An 18192-nucleotide genomic window follows, 5' to 3' on the forward strand; every position below is an offset into this window, starting at 1 on the left:
GGTTGCCAGGTTCATCAGCTTCATCCCCCATTGCTTTCAGGCTCAACAGGGGGATTACATTACAGTGTTTGTGTGTGTGTGTGTGTGTGTGTGTGTGTGTGTGTGTGTGTGTGTGTGTGTGTGTGTGTTAGTGTGTGTGTTTCGTTGGCTGTACAAGTATCATTTAAGATTTCAGATTACAGGCGGGCAGGCAGGCACGGAACCATTTTCATATTTTTTTCAGAACAGGAAATGCCGTGTTTAGTACAGTGATGATTTAAATGTCCTCTAATATCCCTTGGTTTGGCAGGAGCCAAGAGGCCCTTAGATGAACTGTGGCCCCGCATTCGGGGGCCCGTTACCAGAGTCCTTCAGGGCCTCCGCATACAAACTGTGGCGGAGCCAAATGTATTTTCCCCGTTTTACTTCATCTTCAGGGTAAGACAGTAAAGTGGAGAGGGCGTTGGACTGCCAACAAGGCTGTTGGGTTCAATCCGATAGACAAAGGCTTATACCCTTGAGCAAAAGGTCTGACCCATGGTTACTGGACTGTCACCTGTCTGAATTAAAGGTCAATCTTTTTTGATAAATGCGTCTTTTAAACTGAAAATAATCACATTTGACTAAGAATTTAATTCTAAAATGAACATAATTATACATAATTATTAACTCCTTCTTTGCTCCTCCAATCCCAGCAGTTTTACAACCAGACTGGTATACAGCTCATGTGGGCTGTCCCACCTCAGAGGAACACTGGTGAGAGAAGTCAACTTGCCTTGAGGTTCTGCTGTAACATGGGACAGGAGAGGACCTGTGTGTGACCTTTACTACTGAGCAAAGAAGGACAAGGAGGTAGCCTCCAGCCAAGACTCCTTCTGTTATTAGGGGAGACGGGACGCTTTGGTGACCTGTGCTTAACACACGACTATTACAAATATCCTTGTTTGTTAAAAATCCCTGTCTCTCTCTTTCTCCCTCCTTCTCAACAAATTTGAAACTTGAGAACTACAATGTTGGAATGGTGGCTTGGTTACAGTGAGAAAGAAACTCAAAAAACTGCTTTAATTCAACGGCATTAGGTATAACTTATTTTTTTCATTGTTTGGTGCACTTACAATGTTGTTGTGGTGTGTGTTAAGTTTTGATTAAACTCCGATTTTAAACCACAGGAATAAAATGAGTTCTATGAAAACCAGGACCTCCACAAAGCATTGGTGTACATAATGTATTATCTTAACATTATCTGGATATATATTTTCTTACAGCCTATTTTAGATTATATTGTAGATTCATATTCTACGACATTGCTTTACTGTTCTCCACAGCACGTTTTAAACCAAGTTTGAGGTTATGGCGCCATCTGGTGGTGGACTTCAGACCGTAAATATTTGGCTCGATAGCTGTGAAAAGGTACGGATCAATTCACCTCTGAAAGTTGTTACTTAAGGAAAACAGAAACGTTTCAAAATGCTCATGTAAAGACATTTGGACGATGCAATAAAAAAAGCTGTTGTTTATCCATGAGTCAATTCATGATTTGACTAAATCAAATCAAGTCAATGATTGGACAATCACAGTCACAAGTTACACCACACAATTGATTATAGATCTTCACCACATGACAACAACCACTGTATCTGAGGAGGAACACAGTCTACTTTGATGTTCCCTCGGTTCTACGCAACGACCTGCAGGATCTCCAGAGTGTGTGCACCAGCGTGTTCCGCCGACAGCTTGTTACGAGCGGTCCCGACCGCCCTTGCAGTCCCCGCCCCCTCACACATCCCGTGTTCTGATTGGCCGCTCTGCTGGTGACCGAACTCAAAGCCGATCCTCAGCTCCCCCAGGCGGGCCAGCGGCAGGAGGTCGGGGGTCCACTCGATGAGGAACGGCGTGGCCTCCTTCGGGTCCTCCGCCCAGGTTCCTGGTGGAGGGGACATGAACACACAGGGCGCTCTTCATCACCGTGACAACTGCTGGTTAAATATTAGTCATTCATATTCTGTCTCAAGACCTAATCTCCCTCATCCACATCAAGGTTGCCCTTCCTTTTTTATTAAAATGCAGTGTTTAGAATTGAGTCTTTCAGTGGAACGGATTTGGCCGAAATGGAGTATAATGGAGTATAATAAGTGATATACTAAGTGAGTTTAAATTGTGTAGAATCGTCTGAAATTAGAATTGTTGTGTGTCCGTAAATTGAGAATGATCCCTTTGAATAAATACACAGTTGGTAAATGTGCACCCTCCCTGCTAGATGCAACTAAATCCTACCCACACCACCTCATAGTGAAGTAAGTCGTTAACGATCGATCTAATGAAATATCGACATAACAGACATAACGTAACAGATTTTTATAAGCCATGTAAAGGGCAGACAGATCAGAGGTGTGGGCGGTTCTCACCAACTTTGAGGAAGGTGCGCAGTTCCAGCGGCCGTATGACCTGGGGTTTGTCCGTCCGGTAACCCATGGCAACCGCCTCCGATTCACAGGGCGGGTCGGGGCATCGGAACGGAGAGTAGGAGCCGTCGATGTTCCTCACAAAGCTCTGGGTCAGCTCCAGAGGCAGCTGGTCCACAGACAAACAGACAGTAGCGACCCAATGTTTATAACCAAGATGGAGCGATACATCATAGTGATGTAGCATAATGTTCTGAATTAATCATTTGATGCAAAATGTGTCCATTTGAGGTTAATAGGATTTAACTCAAAATAGGAAATTCTGTTCAGCACTGTAGCTTTTCCAGTTGATAATATCTCAATCCCAAATTATGACTGTAGGGCTTGTAACTCAACAATACAGTGTAAAATAATCTTTGTGATAAATGTCAATTTAAATACATTGATTATAAAAGTTTATAATGGACAATCTTCCAGTGTTAATGGTAATAAATAGAGGTTTGACATATCAGTATTGATTTATTAAAACCCCTGTAGAGAAAGTACGACTGTTTACCTCTGGGGTGTCGAAGATCTGTTTGACCTGCAGGAGGCTGGTGATGTGCCACGAGTACTTGGAGTAGGAGCCCAGGGGCAGCTCAGTCCTCACAACGGCTAGGAAACAGAATAGATTCATATCCAAAAAGAATGACAATGCTCTCAAGACCTTCAGTCATACCACCAAAAGGTTTCTGTAGGCAATTTCGAAAGCTCTAATGAGTTAAGAGATGCCACAGCCATCCATCAGTTCTTGGTGAGTGAAATGAGCTGGGAGAGAATCTTACCTGGTCGACTGCACCTGCCTCTAACGAGACCACTTATATTTTAGACCACTCCAGGAAAATTTCTGGCCAAGCAGGGCATCTCTTATCTGATTGGTTCTGGGAATACATCTTGCCTGTCAATCACACTGCTCAAGGGTGGAGAAACCCAGGCAGGGAGCAGAGAGGGAGGGGACGTCTTTTTTGTGTTTACTTTAGAAAGCCTGCTCCCTTCTGCGCTCTCTCTCTACCACTCTCAAACCTTACCGCCAGCACCTTGAAGGATTCAGCAGGATCATCAGGTATCATTTGAATGATTGTTGCCTTCCTCCCACTGGGCCCCAACACGTTCAAAAACAATGGGGGAATGCAAGTGTACTAAAAATACAAGTGGCTCGCTGCCTGATCACGACTTCATGCAGTCGTCCTGTGCTTGTCTGTGATTGGGTTCCCGTGGCGGCGGCCCCACCTGTGGTTGCGTTGGGCAGCCTCCTCTTCTTGGAGCCCAAGGAGAGGCGGTGCTGCAGGGCCTGGAAGAACTCCTGGGGGATGTGGTAGACCAGGGGCTCCGGCCTCCCTGGGGGGGGGGGGGGGGGAACCACATGGGGGCTTTAGAGTTAGAGCTAATGCCCTGTCTTGCCGCTCTCTCGTGAAACAAGGGCTCCTATAGGTTGTTGGCCGTTGACGACCAACATGAGGTGGAGGGCAGGAACTTCTGTATTCCGTGGATATCATTTTCGAAAAATGTTTTCTGGCCGATGATGGTGGTGTGTTCAGGCCTAATGGCTGAAAGATACGATGCCATCTTACACGGCTAATAACACTAGTATTTTCTTTGATTAAAGATGATGGTTTATGGTTTTAATCTGTGAGCAGAATGGGCTTAGTGTTGCAACCTTAGTGAGTTATGAAGTGAGCTCACCTTCAGACTGGTAGTGCATGAGTTATGTAGTGAGTAGAGCTCACCATCAGACTGGTAGTGCATGAGTTATGAAGTGAGTAGAGCTCACCATCAGACTGGTAGTGCATGAGTTATGAAGTGAGTAGAGCTCACCATCAGACTGGTAGTGCATGAGTTATGAAGTGAGTAGAGCTCACCATCAGACTGGTAGTGCATGAGTTATGTAGTGAGTAGAGCTCACCATCAGACTGGTAGTGCATGAGCTATGAAGTGAGCTCACCATCAGACTGGTAGTGCATGGTCTGGTGGATCCTCTCAGTCACGCCGGCCAGCCACTGATGGAAGCCCATTGCAACGGTGTTCTCATCCACCACCTGGGAACTGCCTGGACGCACACACACACACACACACACACACACACACACACACACACACACACACACACACACACACACACACACACACACACACACACACACACACACACACACACACACACACACACACACACACGTACACACACATCAATAGTGCGACAGAATGCACTCCCCCATAGACCCTAAACTTGATGCATGATACAGAGTTGAAAAGGTACAGACAAGATTGAAGTTAACAGGCCCTATTTTACCCCAAGGTGGAGGGTAGGTCTGCCATTACAAGCCATTTCTAAATCGATCCATCTGCGGCATCACAAGAGGGAGTTCCATGATGGACACATCCTCCAAGTCCTCTGACGGGTGCAGTGGTAGGATGCAGCAGATACAGCCGTCAGAGGTCACAAATAGACATATCTGTGGCGAATCAACCTCACACCCTGAGGTAAAACAGGGGGAGACGTGTGAAGGTGTTAAGACAGCGACAGAGCAGGGGAAGGGGAGGGAGTGGGGCGCAGAGAGGTGGCGCACCTGTGCTTTTGTGGCCACTGGCGCACTGTATTTTCCTCTGAACAGGTTTCCTCTGGGAGACGGGGGCGGGCCCCGCACTCCCAGCCCCCGCAGGAGGGACCGCCGAGAGGGCTAGCAGAAGAAGAGTACGGTCCATGAGCAGTTGAAAAGGAAAAGGTTAGAGATACAGACGAGATAAGGGACAGAGGGGAAACAGGGAATCAGACGGGAGAGTAACGGTACAGAGACAGTCAGTGGCAGCATAGAACCACTGATACGAGGTTGGAGGATGGAGAAGGGTCTGCTCTAACCGAGAGGGTCATCCGGGCGGAGTCTCTTCCGTTTATGGAGAGAGCTGATTGGCTCGTGTTGTTGCAGTGACAGTTTCCCTGCCGCACAATGACTTCTGCTGGTCAATCTCCTTGACTCACCTAAAACTGAACACACACACACACACACACACACACACACACACACACACACACACACACACACACACACACACACACACACACACACACACACACACACACACACACACACACACACACACACACACACACACACACACACACATACATCAAATCAATTCATTTGAGAGGAACAATAAGGCGCGGCCAGACCGACCGGGGTGTGGGTACCTTTTGGGGTGTAATTGATGAACGCATGATAATCGGAGGCCAGCTGTTCGTCACTGGCGAGGGCGCACACACAGGCGTAGAAGTGGAGACAGGGCTCCGGACCCCCTGCCGAGCCCAGCTGGGCCTGAGAGGATGCCCCCTTGCCTTTCCTGGCGCTGACCTGACAGCTACAGTGAAAAGCCTCCTCCTGCTGCGGCACATGTCCGTCTCTGCTCCTCCCCGCCGTGCTGGAGCCGATCGTCAGGTGCAGCAGGCCCAGCGGGTGGTTGGGGTCCGAGTGGCACTTCACCACCAGTCTGTCGGCCGACACTCGCTGCACCAGCGGCCCCGGGGTCTCGGTGGCCAGCCTCCAGAGCTCGTCCCGCACCTCAACGGGCACCGGCAGCCCCTCCAGCACGGTGCTCTTCAGGGACAGGGGGCTGGCCAGGCTCTGGCACTCCATGGCCTGCTTGACGTGGACGCACACGTTGTTATTGTCCGAGGAATCCGGCCCCCCCGAAGTCCCGTCGTCGCCCATCAACTGCCCCGACGGGATAGCGTTTGACCTCTGAGCTTGCTGCCGGCAGGAGGGCAGGAAGCAGCGGCCGAGGTTGATCCTGGTGAGTAGGGTGGCACCCTCGCTGGTGGCTATGGCGGTGTCGGTGGGGACCAGCTCAACGAAGCCCAGCTGCACAGGCGCCGAACTCCGCCCCTTTTGACACACAGAGAACACCTGTACCCCTCCTCCAGCCTCCTCCTCGGTTTCCTCTCCCGAAACTGTGTCCCGCTCTCCGGCATCCAGGACCACCTTCACCACCTCCAGCACTATCTTCTTGTGTCCGCTCCTCTCACCTGTGGATCCATCCCTCAGGGTAACCCCGCACGCCTTGTTCTTGCAGCTGAGCCCACGGGTGCCGTTATAGACGCCGCATTGGGGGCATTTGCGAATTCCCCGGAGTGTGGCCTTTCCCAGGTTTGAGAGGAAGGCCGGGGTGGAGGGGGTGCTGTGGCCGCCCTTCCTGCCGTCCCTGGGTCGGGCCGCTGGGCTGGGCTCGATGGGCTGGGAGGCGGAGGAGGGATGTACTCTGGCGGGCGAGGAGGTGACTTTCAGTTCCGGATCCATTTGTACCTGCTGATCCTTTAGTAACATAGGAGGGTCTGTTAACGCAACTCAAAAACTACAGAATGCAAAGGTTTCTAGGGTTAAGATGCAGTTACATATGGGTCATTGCAGAATGTTGAATAGAAGCAAACTATTATAACTGTAAACTGTTACCTGTACTTTCATATGTTGCATTACGGTGCAAGTGATTGCTGTGTTCGTGGTAAATATATCGGATAAAACTTTCTACATCGTCCTTGTCAGGGGGCAGGTTGGATCATCATCATTGGAGATTCAACCAGATGCGGGTAGCTCCTGTATGGTCCAATTCAGTGATCGGCTCTCGACCGGCGCCATTCCTCCTTACATTCCCACGGCTGCACTGCGCCTGTAACGACGATGGTGATTGGCTAGCGAGATGATCACGTGACCGAGGGGCGGTCTTATATTACTGCTCTTTAATTCACGTCGTCGCAGATATTCAATAGAATAATGTTCATCTTATAATATATGTTGATTGAAACTCGTTTAAACCGTTCTTCCGGAAAGTATTATATATTACATATACACAGGATGTGGTTAAATATATATATATTTTAAACAAAATTAGGTCACAAATAGAACCATTATTGTTTGTAGTACTAGTGGTCCTGCACTGTTAAATAATGAGATGAACTTTCATGTTTTAAGCATCGATATTTTAATGGAACAAAGCAGAACCTATGTGGTACTGATATGGTTTCTGTTGTCAAAGGAAGAAATCTGAAATAATTCTCAGGCACTGCATTGTTTTTTGATGATTATATATAAAAAAAGAAAATAAATCGATCTTCAAATTACATCTAAAACAAAATGGGGGCTCAATGCACACAAAATGTAATCCTTTTCATTAATACGGGTCATGAAAGTGCACTTCAATACATAAAATAACCAAAGCAATGTAATTTTCCATTGGGGACACTTGGCACTGTATCTAATGCCACCCTGCCCCCTGCCCTAAATGTACAACAAATGTGGACAAAACATCTCCTGGTGACATTTATACAATCTCACATTAAACACAAACTGCATTAACATCAACCCTTCGTCAAAGAGTAGGCAAGCTTTCTTGAAACATTTGTCAAAATGTCGATCCAGCTTCAGTAGAACCGAAAGACTGAGTCACGTTTGTGTTAAATAACAGCGATATTTAGAGAAAGGTGAAAGGAATGCAAAAGGATTAGAGTAGATCCTGAATTTGCAACAGCTAATTGTCCTGTAAAAGTAAGCAAGAGTCATATAATTTGTGCAACGTTTTGTCTGCCTTTTAACGTAAGAACCACGGCAGAAGTCCCTGCAAGTCATTTGAAAATCGAATAAGAAAAATAGGACTTTCATTTCATCCATCTTTCCTGAACAAAAATATCTTGTTTCATGTCATTCCATTGTAGCATTGCTTATATTTATTCTTAAATTTGACAAAACACGAAATTGTCGAACCTAATATGTGAAATCCAACCTGACAAACAGAAGTAACTCCTAATATCTTTATCAGTAACAAAATAAAAACGCTGTAGACCCTTCTTGGGTCCAACATGAGCGGGCATTTTTCTTGTTAATAGAATTTCAACACACACACACACACACACACACACACACACACACACACACACACACACACACACACACACACACACACACACACACACACACACACACACACACACACACACACACACACACACCTTTCATCCACCTAAAATGTACAGACTTGTGTAAGTGTATGAGCTGGCCTACGCCCCTTCCCCCCCTCCCCATTATAGATTAATAATCACGTGTGCTATAATGATGGAGCACACGTACAACCCCGCCCCTCTTTGTCCTCAGTATTGCATCTTCAGGTAGCATCCAGGTGATGGCGGCCACGCTCTCTGGGCCGCCCATCAGTGTGGGTGGTAGCCGGCCGTGCTCATGCCCGTCTGATTGGCTAAAACCGCTCCGTTCATTCCTTGTCCCGGTTCGCCCATGCCGGCTTCACTCACGGCGCCCACGCCAGTCCAGCCAGCGCCTGCGTGCAGACCGCTGTGGAGCAACACACACACAGGAAGACCACGAAGACAAGGTTATAGACCATTATTTATATTGTAAATTACCTGCATTTATATAGCACTACACTGACCAGTGGCCACTCAAAGAGCTTTACAATATTGCCTAACCCATTCATAAAAACAAATAGTTAATTATTTTTTTTATCATCATCATTATTGTGATTAGGATTAAATTAATACATCAAATAAAAAAGCGTTGGTTTTGCAGTTCTTGTTTTAAATTGATGTGCTACTACTGTAGCCTCCTAATTCCCCATCTCCCTAATTAAGTCTCATCACAGCAGCAGCTAGGGAGCCAAAGTCATGAAGAGGAGTCAACAGAAAACATGGATGCACTTATTGTATGTTGCATTTCCTTTGAATTAAAAATAGTACTTAGCATCTTATCCTAGCCATTGTTGTTTTATACAGGGTTAAAACAGGTTAACCTAGTAATTGTAATTGTTTGGCACTTGATTCTATGAACATCATTACTGTTCCAACAGCGATATATTGCTTATCTTTTTTCTGACAAATGTACATATGGTAAGTTGCTTTGAATAAAAGCGTCTGCTAAATACCCTCAATGTAAATGTAACAGAACCATCAGGAAGCAGCACAGCTCACCTGTAGCCCTGCTGGTTCCAGGGCTGTCCGTAGACCCCGTAGGAGGGCATCTGCCAGCCGCTGGCAACGTACTGGCCCACCTGCTGGCCCACCTGCTGGGTGTTGCCGTACCACTGGCCCCACTGGCCCCCAACCCCGCCGTACTGCTGCACCGGGAAGCCCACCTTGTTCTTCTGAGGGAACACAGTGGACAATCACACAAGGGCCAATCACACAGGGGCCAGAAGACCGGTCCCACTCCTCTGAAGGAACACGGTGCTCTAAAATGTCAAAATTCATTAGTGATTTCAATGTTAATATTAAAAACGCATCCTCCAACTGATATCAACCAGGAACACTAAATGCTGGCCCACTTGTACTGCTCTTTGTTTACAAGTCACACAGCCTGTCAGAGTGGATACGATTTGTCATCACGTTGGTTACGAGTCTGAACACCGCCCATTAACTGCGAGGAGCTCAGTCTCAAACATAAAGACACATCAAATTGGATTTTCATTCCGTGCCAGTTCTATTTTTAGTACGTGAGCATAATGGGCTTAGTACAGAGCCCGCATGCACAAATAATTATCTCTTGTCCGGTGTTTCCCCTATATGCACCTGAAATATGAACACCGCTGCTGAATTTCTTTTTTTTGACAAGAGGCGAGGAGAGCTTCAGCTTATCTCTTTAAATTACGAATGTTATATTATTTTGCGCTACCCAAAATAATAGAACATTCCGTGCGCTACGGACGCTGGATATGCGCTTCATATCCAGCTAAATTCACACACTTCGGATTAAACCATGTAAACGGAGAGGAGAGCTCCTTCTTATCTCTTTAAAAAACTAATGTTATATTATTTTGCGCTATGGACGCTTCATATCAAGGTCAATTCACACACCTGAGTATAGCATATCAACAGAGAGGAGAGCTCCGTCTACTCTTTAGAAACAAATGCTATTTTGCGCTACGGACGCTTCACATCCAGGTCAATTCACACTGTGAGTAAAGCATATAAAAGGAGGGGAACTTCCGGAAAGTTGGAAATTAATTGGCAGATTCAGAGTTTGCGGTTCAATAGATCAGTGAAACATCGTTGCGACACAATTGAGTGTAGCAACCCAGAGTAACATTGTTGTCATACAAACGAGCCGTCTTTAGCGAACGGTGAATTGCATTGGCTTCTATGAGCTGTCGGCTTTCAGCCTGAGCTTAGGGACCGTCTGCAAAGTGCAAAACTGAAAACGACCACAATGGTAAAATTTCAATAGCGTCACCATTATTGACTCTAGAGCCCCAAAACTCGTTCCATAGAGGTATGGCCTGGCCTCTCTATGGTCCTACTACAACCTTTAGTTTTGAAAAATATATCTCTTCTTATTTTTTTAGGATTTTTTTATTTAGCAACAATTTCAATAGCGCCGCCATTATTGACATAAGATCTCCTTAACGTTTTCCAAATAGGCATGTGCTCTTTATGGGCTTACTGCAAACTTAAGTTTTGAAAAATATATCTCTACTTATTTTGAAGGAATTTCTTTTTAGCAAAAATATCAATTTACATTTTTTTTAACAATAATTTCAGTAGTGTCGCCATTATTGACTCTAGAGCCCCAAAACTTGTTCCATAGAGGCATGGCCTCTTTATGGTCCTACTACAACCTTTGTGATGGGGAGAGGGGAGGGAGTGGGAAGATGCATGGGTCTGAGGTACAGAACTTTTCGATTGTTGTAGCATTCATGTGATGTGATTTTACTGTATAGGGTGGTTGTTGATATAATATATTTTTTGTTAAATAAATGTAAATAATGGTTTTAAAAGATTATACTTGTAATATGTTCAATCTCTCCATATTTCCCCTGCTCATTACTGCGTACAAATGTACTGTATGTACACCCCTCTGTTGCCGGCAGACACATAGAAACTCCCGGCAGGGTGCGCTTTGCGAGCACACAAAAGAAATTGCGAGCAGAAAAAAAAAAAACATTTCACCTCCGCTGCTGCAACTCCATCCTAGGGGAAACACTGTTGTCTCACTGCCCACATCATTTTGGGACAAGCAATAGATAAGGATGTGTATTTGTCTGAATGCTCCCATCTCGCAGTCGGCCTAATGAGTTGGGGTTCAGCGATGGAGGAAGATGTTGGGGGGTACACTGCACCTGCTGCATGGGGCTGCTCATCATGTCGGGGGTCTCCTTTCCCCAGTAGCACTTGACCACGTAGCCCTCCACGGACGTGCCGTTCACAGACACTATGGCGTGGGCCGCCTCTTCGTGGGAGTTGAACCTAGGAGATCATACCAACAGCGCGTCAGAAGACACCCTAGAATTTAAGGTCCGTGTTCAATATGATGCCTGGTGATGGAGACCGGTTTGGAGCACTGCTGGGTGTTAAAGTGCGGCGGTGCCGGTGTGAGTGCTCCCAGTGGAAAAAGGACTAAACTTTCAGTTAAGGCACACTTTTATGCACATTTGGGGGTATCCTACTTCAAATAATCATAAAATAGAAAAGACGGTCTGTATAGCATGCAAAGTTACCACGAAATTGCACCACATCACAAACACTACTAAGATAATGTAAAAATTCTTTATGATGAATCAAAAGAAAAGCACAACCAACTTCCCTTATCTAAATACCGGTCATTATAGTATGTAGAGTTTATTGATATAGTTTGCCTGTTTAAACATTGAAAAAAAGAAATACCCAAAAACTAAGAAATCCAACTATCCATTTCCATTTGAAGTTTTCCTACCGTACGAAGGAGTAGCCTTTGTCTGGGAAAACCCGGATCTCCATGATCTGACCAAAGGGCCCGAAGGTCTGTTTCATGGTGTCCTCTGAAAACAGCGAGCGTGCTGGTGTTAGAAGCAGTACGCCACTGGAGGCCGTGGTTCACAGTGAGTGGAGAGCTGCTGAGCTTGGTTCCTACCTGTGAGGCCGGTGGTCACCCCTCCACAGTACACGGTGCAGTTACTCAGACTGGACTGGTTCACCACCTCTTCGAACGAGAGGTGCTTGGTGTTGGCTGCGTTTCAACAACATCAAGCACAAAACACAGCCATGTCAAAAATCCACGTCCATGTTCATGTGATGAAACAATCGTTATTAATAAATTGTCTGTAATGCAATGAGCTCTCTTATAGTCTCATAGCTTATGGATCATAGGACCCATCAACCTGAAAAAAGATATAGAAGACGTCCGCAAACTCACATTCGTGGCTGGCCTTGGGAGCAGCAGGCTTCCTGGTGGCCCAGTTGGTCCTGATCTGCCTCCCGCCGAGCCACTGGCCTCCCATCTGCTGTATGGCGTTCTCCGCGTCCTGAACACACAATCATGGAAAAGGCAGCATGCCAACAACCAATGGAGTCAACTGGATAAAGTGGCATCAAGTGTGTTGTGTTAAGGTTATACAACCTATAATGTATCCTACGCAATAAATATAATATCCATTACAATCGAGATAGTATCATACACAAAGTATTTGTTGCACTTTAGACAACAACACTGAAAGCAACAAGATCCACCGCAAAATATGCCAAACTTAAAATAGTGTATATTTTATTGGATCCTTAGACACATACCCATTTATTGAAGAAAGAGACAAAGCCATAGCCTTTGGAGTTGCCTGTATTCATATCTTTGACCACTCTGGCATCACTGCGCAAATACAGACACAGAGACAGGTATAAAGGGCATGAAAATATCTGTTCAATAAACGTGACAGTTTTGGAGAAAAATAACACATTGAGATTCACAGGAGCCGCGTGAGGGACGTATTATCAGAGGCGGACTTCATGTCTTTCACAAAATACATCTCCCCTTGAACAACTTTAACAAAGAAATTTCCCCAAAAACAGAATAGCTTCATTAAAAATATATATATATAATTTATATTATTATAATAGGAAAATTATTTTGGCCAATCCATGAAAAATTGAAAGCGAGCCAATTTAAGTCAGGGCGATCTCTTGATGATCAATATTGCATATACTCACGATATTCTGCCAAACGGAGCAAATGCTGCTCGTATGTCGTCTGTGGTGATTTCAGGGCTTAGATCTCCAACAAACACATGGAAGTGATCTAAGACACGGGGGAAATTAGATCAGATTGCAACGTAGATGGTTTAAAAATTGCAGCGATTAAAGTAATATTTCAGCTTGCTTAAAGCGTTTGATGACCCAGACATATCTGTAGTCAGCGCTGACTGATAATGATTTTAATAACCGTTTCAATAAAGTCAAATTCTATAACTGATATTGTCTACCAATACAATATGATGGTCAGTACCCCTTTCTTTGTCAAGAATCTTACTATAGACCAGGGATGGGCAACTTTCATGATAAAGAGGGACACAATTCTTCATCATCACCATCAGAGGGCCATGTGACTGTGCACTTCAACTAGACGTAAACTGAGAGAAGCTACACATTTTTTAATTTGTTGGATATGATTTCCTATATCCTGGTGCATTTTGGGGATGGCCACTACCTACAAAATCCTCCAGATTCATAACCTATGTATGGTATGTTGATTGAACCAACATACATTGATTTCATGTTTTCCATGCTCAAACAGCCACATGATTGGCTAGTATTTTGATCAGTGCAAAGGGCTCACATACATCATCATTCAATGATGTCACAAAACTGAAAAACATTGGCCCAACATTAAGTGCAACAACTCAATGAACTCAAACCCAACAAGCATGATATTCACTTCAGAGTAGTTGTAGTGGCGAATTAAGTGGAAATCTTTCATGACTGATATCGCTTCTAGGCAAACTAGACACATGGGTTTGACTTTGAATTCTATTATCAGATACTCTGCTTTTCTTCTATCTTAACCAAGTTTTCTGTAACTTTTTTTTTATATAAAAATTATGTGCGGGCCTGACTGAGTGAGGATGCGGGCCGCCAGTTGCCCATCCCTGCTATAGACCCTCCCAAAGCCCCTTCCCCTCACACCTCCCTGCCAGCCTGCCGTTGATTAGACAGAACTCGGATATGGAGTGTCGTTGACTCGGAAAGTATCCCTCCTATTAACTGGAAGGGGCTCAACCTTACACATTGCAACCTGAGCTAGAAAGTACTTTGATTAACCACTTTTTTTAAAACATTAATTTCTTCCTAATGTACCATATGTTTGGTTAAACTACTACTACTACATTCATGTATGACATGGACAAAAACCATCCCTTTGCACTCACTGCTTGTGTCTTTCTTCTGGTTACTCGGGGTGGTCGCCCAGTTCACCTTGACCTCCTGCAGAGGAATAGAAGGAGTGCATAGGAGGGAGAGAGGCGTCTAGTGAGACTGTGTTCCACATGTCTGCTGAGAGGGGCTTTTCCTAAACCAATTTGACATGACAGAGCTTCATTTATAAAGGATAGGTGGTATGCATGTAAACCCTAGGGTTAGATTTGTTGTGTAATACACCTATTCTTATTGGCATAGTTCATGTATTCATTTTAATTTAGGCTTGTCCGTTTGGAACTTTAACTCAAACAAAAAACTGGATCTTATATAGAGAGGGAAATTATGAACTTTGGCTCATAGCTATGAAGATGTGGGGCTCACTGTGAGAACTTGAGGAAATTCTAGCAAGTAAGGTCCAAATAACAAGGGACTTACAAACAAGTGAAATTTACGAACTTGTAATACTCCTCAAATGGTCCTTCAATACCTGTTGAGGATAAAATATTTTCAACTGAATGGGTCTTAATTGAGGTTGATCTTATTTGGATTCTATATCCAAATAACTTCTATAACAATGGCGGGAAGAGTAACATTAAAATAAAATTTAGAAACTCAACCTTAGAGAAAGATGAAAGGTAATGTAATCACAACAATAATAGTAAAAAGCATGCATGCTAAATTAATATACAAATGAATATTCCTACACATCAAAGGAGAGCCTGCAGTTAAAGTCAATGTCACTACAAGGTTATAATCTCTTAGACAACCAAATAGTACATTTTCTTATGTTTATTATGTTACTAAAATAAGGTTCCCATTTGAGATCTAATATTATTTGATGCACTCTAACCCTGCTATCAAAATTTAAACCGTTTACATTGTAACAGTTTACAAAAACAAACAATATCTTAATTGGTCCATTACATTATGTCTCCAATACATAAAACAATATTAATCTTCTGAAAGTATTAGCCTAGGTAAAGCAGGGTTTATGAATGTAATAAATAAAATAAAAATACCAATTTACCCTAATGAATGATCATCCCTCCTGGCTTATTCTATTACAGGTTTTTTTAAGGATATGAAAGTCCTTTGAACACTTATTCTATTCGTGACTTAAGCAAGAAATAAACAAAAAATGTGCACAGGCTGAGCTACAAATTATAGAAATGGGATGATTTTACTAAATCCCATCGATGAGTTTGACACCACAAAACAAACCAGAATATGAAGGTTCTTTTTTATCTAGACGGAACTGCAACTGTACAAGATTTACTTGTTTAAAAGACTTCCATTTTCCATGGAACGGCAATTCCGTGACTTGAATGTAATCAGGGAAATTCGTGATCACCCATCCCATCATTTATCGTAATTGCATGGAGGTGATATTTGTTCGGATGGTGCTTCACGTTAGTGTTGAGGGAGAAATCCGGTGAAAAATGGATGTGGGATATGTTTTGTATGATGATATGTTTGTTATGAACGAGTTGGAATGTTTATTTGGGAGCAAAAAAGTGCATATATACGCATTCTAGGTAGATTGACGAACACAGAGCTTGTGACAACCGTCAACAACACGCAATCTGTGTTCACCAATCTGCTTATCAAGTCTTAAAAACAAGATGGCGTCGACGGGTGACCTACTGATGGTATTGCGTGTATAAAATGACCTTTTTAATAAAACGTTGTTTTAAAGGTTAAGACCCTTATTATACTACCAAAGAAGTGTCGGGCTACTAATAGTTTTGCAAGTGGTTTAAAATAGCGATATACTTTTTACCCGTAGACATTCCCCTATCGTTATTAGCGTTTTGGTAGAATCGGCTAAAAACAGCCAACTTAAGAATGCGTCTACATGCGCTTTTTGCTCCCAAACGAACATTCCAACTAGTTATCCTACTACACATATCCCAGATCCATTTTACATTGGATTTCTCCTTTGAGAAGGTGTTGTCAGCTGGAATATCTCAGGTGATTATGAAGTGGTCTTCCTCTCCGACCCCCTGACTGCTCCCTCCCTCCCTACTCACCCAGTAGAATCAATCGCTTACCTTCCCCATGATTTTCCGCCCGTTCATGGCCGTGAGTGCGGCAATGGCGTGTTTATGCTCATAGAACTCCACAAAGCAGTATGGGTCATTCCCCGCCATCTGCAAAGGCAAGAATTTTTTGGGAAATTCCAGTTCATCTCATCAAATCTTTACATCAAGGCGGATGGACTGCATTCTGTCTTTTCAGGATACTTTATAGTAGTCTTGTTAGTCTTGACATAATCTTCACATTATAAAGATCACCAGATGTCAGTTTTCACCGAATACACTCAGATTAGAGGAGAGAGACCCAAGATATACCTACAGCAGCTTTTAAAACACAGAAGTATAATTTGGCTTTCAGAGGGGCAAGAAATAGTCCCCCCCCGAAAGAAAACGTTGGGAAATGAAACGGTGAACGAACAAAGCACAAAGGAGGAATCCTGTCTTCCAGTAATTACTACTAGGGAAATTGGTGCCAAATGGGCAGACATAATTGTAATAGTTACATTACTGTTGTATTGAAGCAAATAAAAATGATAGTCGGAGCATAAGCAAGCTCCAATATAACCGGTGCAGTTGTTTACAACCTCCAGAACATGCATAGACTTCCCTTTGAGATTCTAAATAAGGGTTATAACTATGAATAGTCTAATGGCGATCTTGTCGATGTGGATACAGAATAAAACCAATCTACGAATCCCACTCATGTCAACCCAGTTCAATTATATTCTCCAACATTGCTGGCACCCATCACCAAATATCGTAACAAACCCTGTGTTATTTTTTTTAGATCAGCCCGGCTACATAGATCAAACACATAAGCGTATGGAGTAAGAACAGCAGGACGGGACCCAAATGAGTAATTATTTTCTATGATACAACAAAGTGTAGATGGCTTACATCTGCTATCATTTTACAGCTCTTGCAGGGTCCGATCTGTCCGAAGACCTCCACGATCAGGGCCTCCGTCACGTCCCTGCACAGGTTCCCCACATACCTGGACAGAGACACAAACACACAACACATGGATGAGTGGACGATCTAGGTTACACAGGGGAGTCACGGTGCATCATATAGGCTGAGGAGCCCGTTCCGCTCACGTTAACATTAACATTACGTCCGCGTCACTCCTACTACAAACATTACACAACATCAGGCCAAACACAACCTTCTCATCCAAACAACCACAGCGACCATCTGTCCTGGTACGGGTGCTCTCACGGACTGTATATGTCCATTGCAAACCCAAACCACGTTAATGTTAACAGTACCAGGGCACATCCTAGTACTAGCCATGTTAACAATCACACTCACAAGGTCTTGGGCTGCTCGTCGTCCATCTTCTCTCACTCACTGGAAACCACGAAACCGACTGAACCCCGGGTACAAGTCCACGACCGTCGTGGATCAACGCGCTGCGGGTTTCAGAGGGTTATATCGGGGTGTAAATGTGATTTAGTCGACCCTGTTAGCTCCAGAATGAACAAAGCATGCAGTAAAGATGGCGGGGAGCGGAGCGGCTAGCGCATGCGCACTACCGTCAAGCCTGTGATCCGGGGATAGGTGCGCACGCACCTAGTGGATCAGAATCACC

General features: G+C 44.3%; 2 protein-coding genes across 4 annotated transcripts; both read right to left on the reverse strand.

Annotated features, from left to right (window-relative positions):
- Positions 1-244: 244 nt before the first annotated feature.
- Positions 245-7070, reverse strand: c4h2orf42 (chromosome 4 C2orf42 homolog). Of its 2 annotated transcripts, XM_056588525.1 has the most exons (9): positions 6863-7064; positions 5608-6724; positions 5278-5403; positions 4988-5098; positions 4363-4467; positions 3651-3758; positions 2938-3035; positions 2385-2550; positions 245-1903 (listed from the first exon to the last, which is right to left on the reverse strand). In XM_056588525.1, the coding sequence occupies exons 1-9, from the start codon at positions 6881-6883 to the stop codon at positions 1656-1658; spliced, it is 2100 nt and encodes a 699-aa protein (XP_056444500.1). In that variant the 5' UTR covers positions 6884-7064; the 3' UTR covers positions 245-1655. The 2 variants fall into 2 exon arrangements, with proteins under 2 accessions (XP_056444500.1, XP_056444501.1); XM_056588526.1 differs by lacking the exon at positions 4988-5098 and having other exon boundaries at positions 6863-7070.
- Positions 7071-7347: 277 nt separating this feature from the next.
- Positions 7348-18167, reverse strand: tia1 (TIA1 cytotoxic granule-associated RNA binding protein). Of its 2 annotated transcripts, none has more exons than XM_056588197.1 (12): positions 17913-18167; positions 17499-17595; positions 16617-16715; positions 14577-14631; positions 13363-13450; positions 12949-13024; positions 12578-12686; positions 12296-12391; positions 12119-12203; positions 11526-11652; positions 9382-9551; positions 7348-8749 (listed from the first exon to the last, which is right to left on the reverse strand). In XM_056588197.1, exons 1-12 carry the CDS (start codon positions 17936-17938, stop codon positions 8611-8613), a joined length of 1167 nt encoding a protein of 388 aa, XP_056444172.1. In that variant the 5' UTR covers positions 17939-18167; the 3' UTR covers positions 7348-8610. The 2 variants fall into 2 exon arrangements, with proteins under 2 accessions (XP_056444172.1, XP_056444171.1); XM_056588196.1 differs by having other exon boundaries at positions 9382-9554.
- Between the last annotated feature and the right edge of the window lie 25 nt (positions 18168-18192).

Source organism: Gadus chalcogrammus, chromosome 4 (genome assembly GCF_026213295.1).
Source record: "Gadus chalcogrammus isolate NIFS_2021 chromosome 4, NIFS_Gcha_1.0, whole genome shotgun sequence".
NCBI classification, from domain to species: Eukaryota; Metazoa; Chordata; class Actinopteri; order Gadiformes; family Gadidae; genus Gadus; species Gadus chalcogrammus.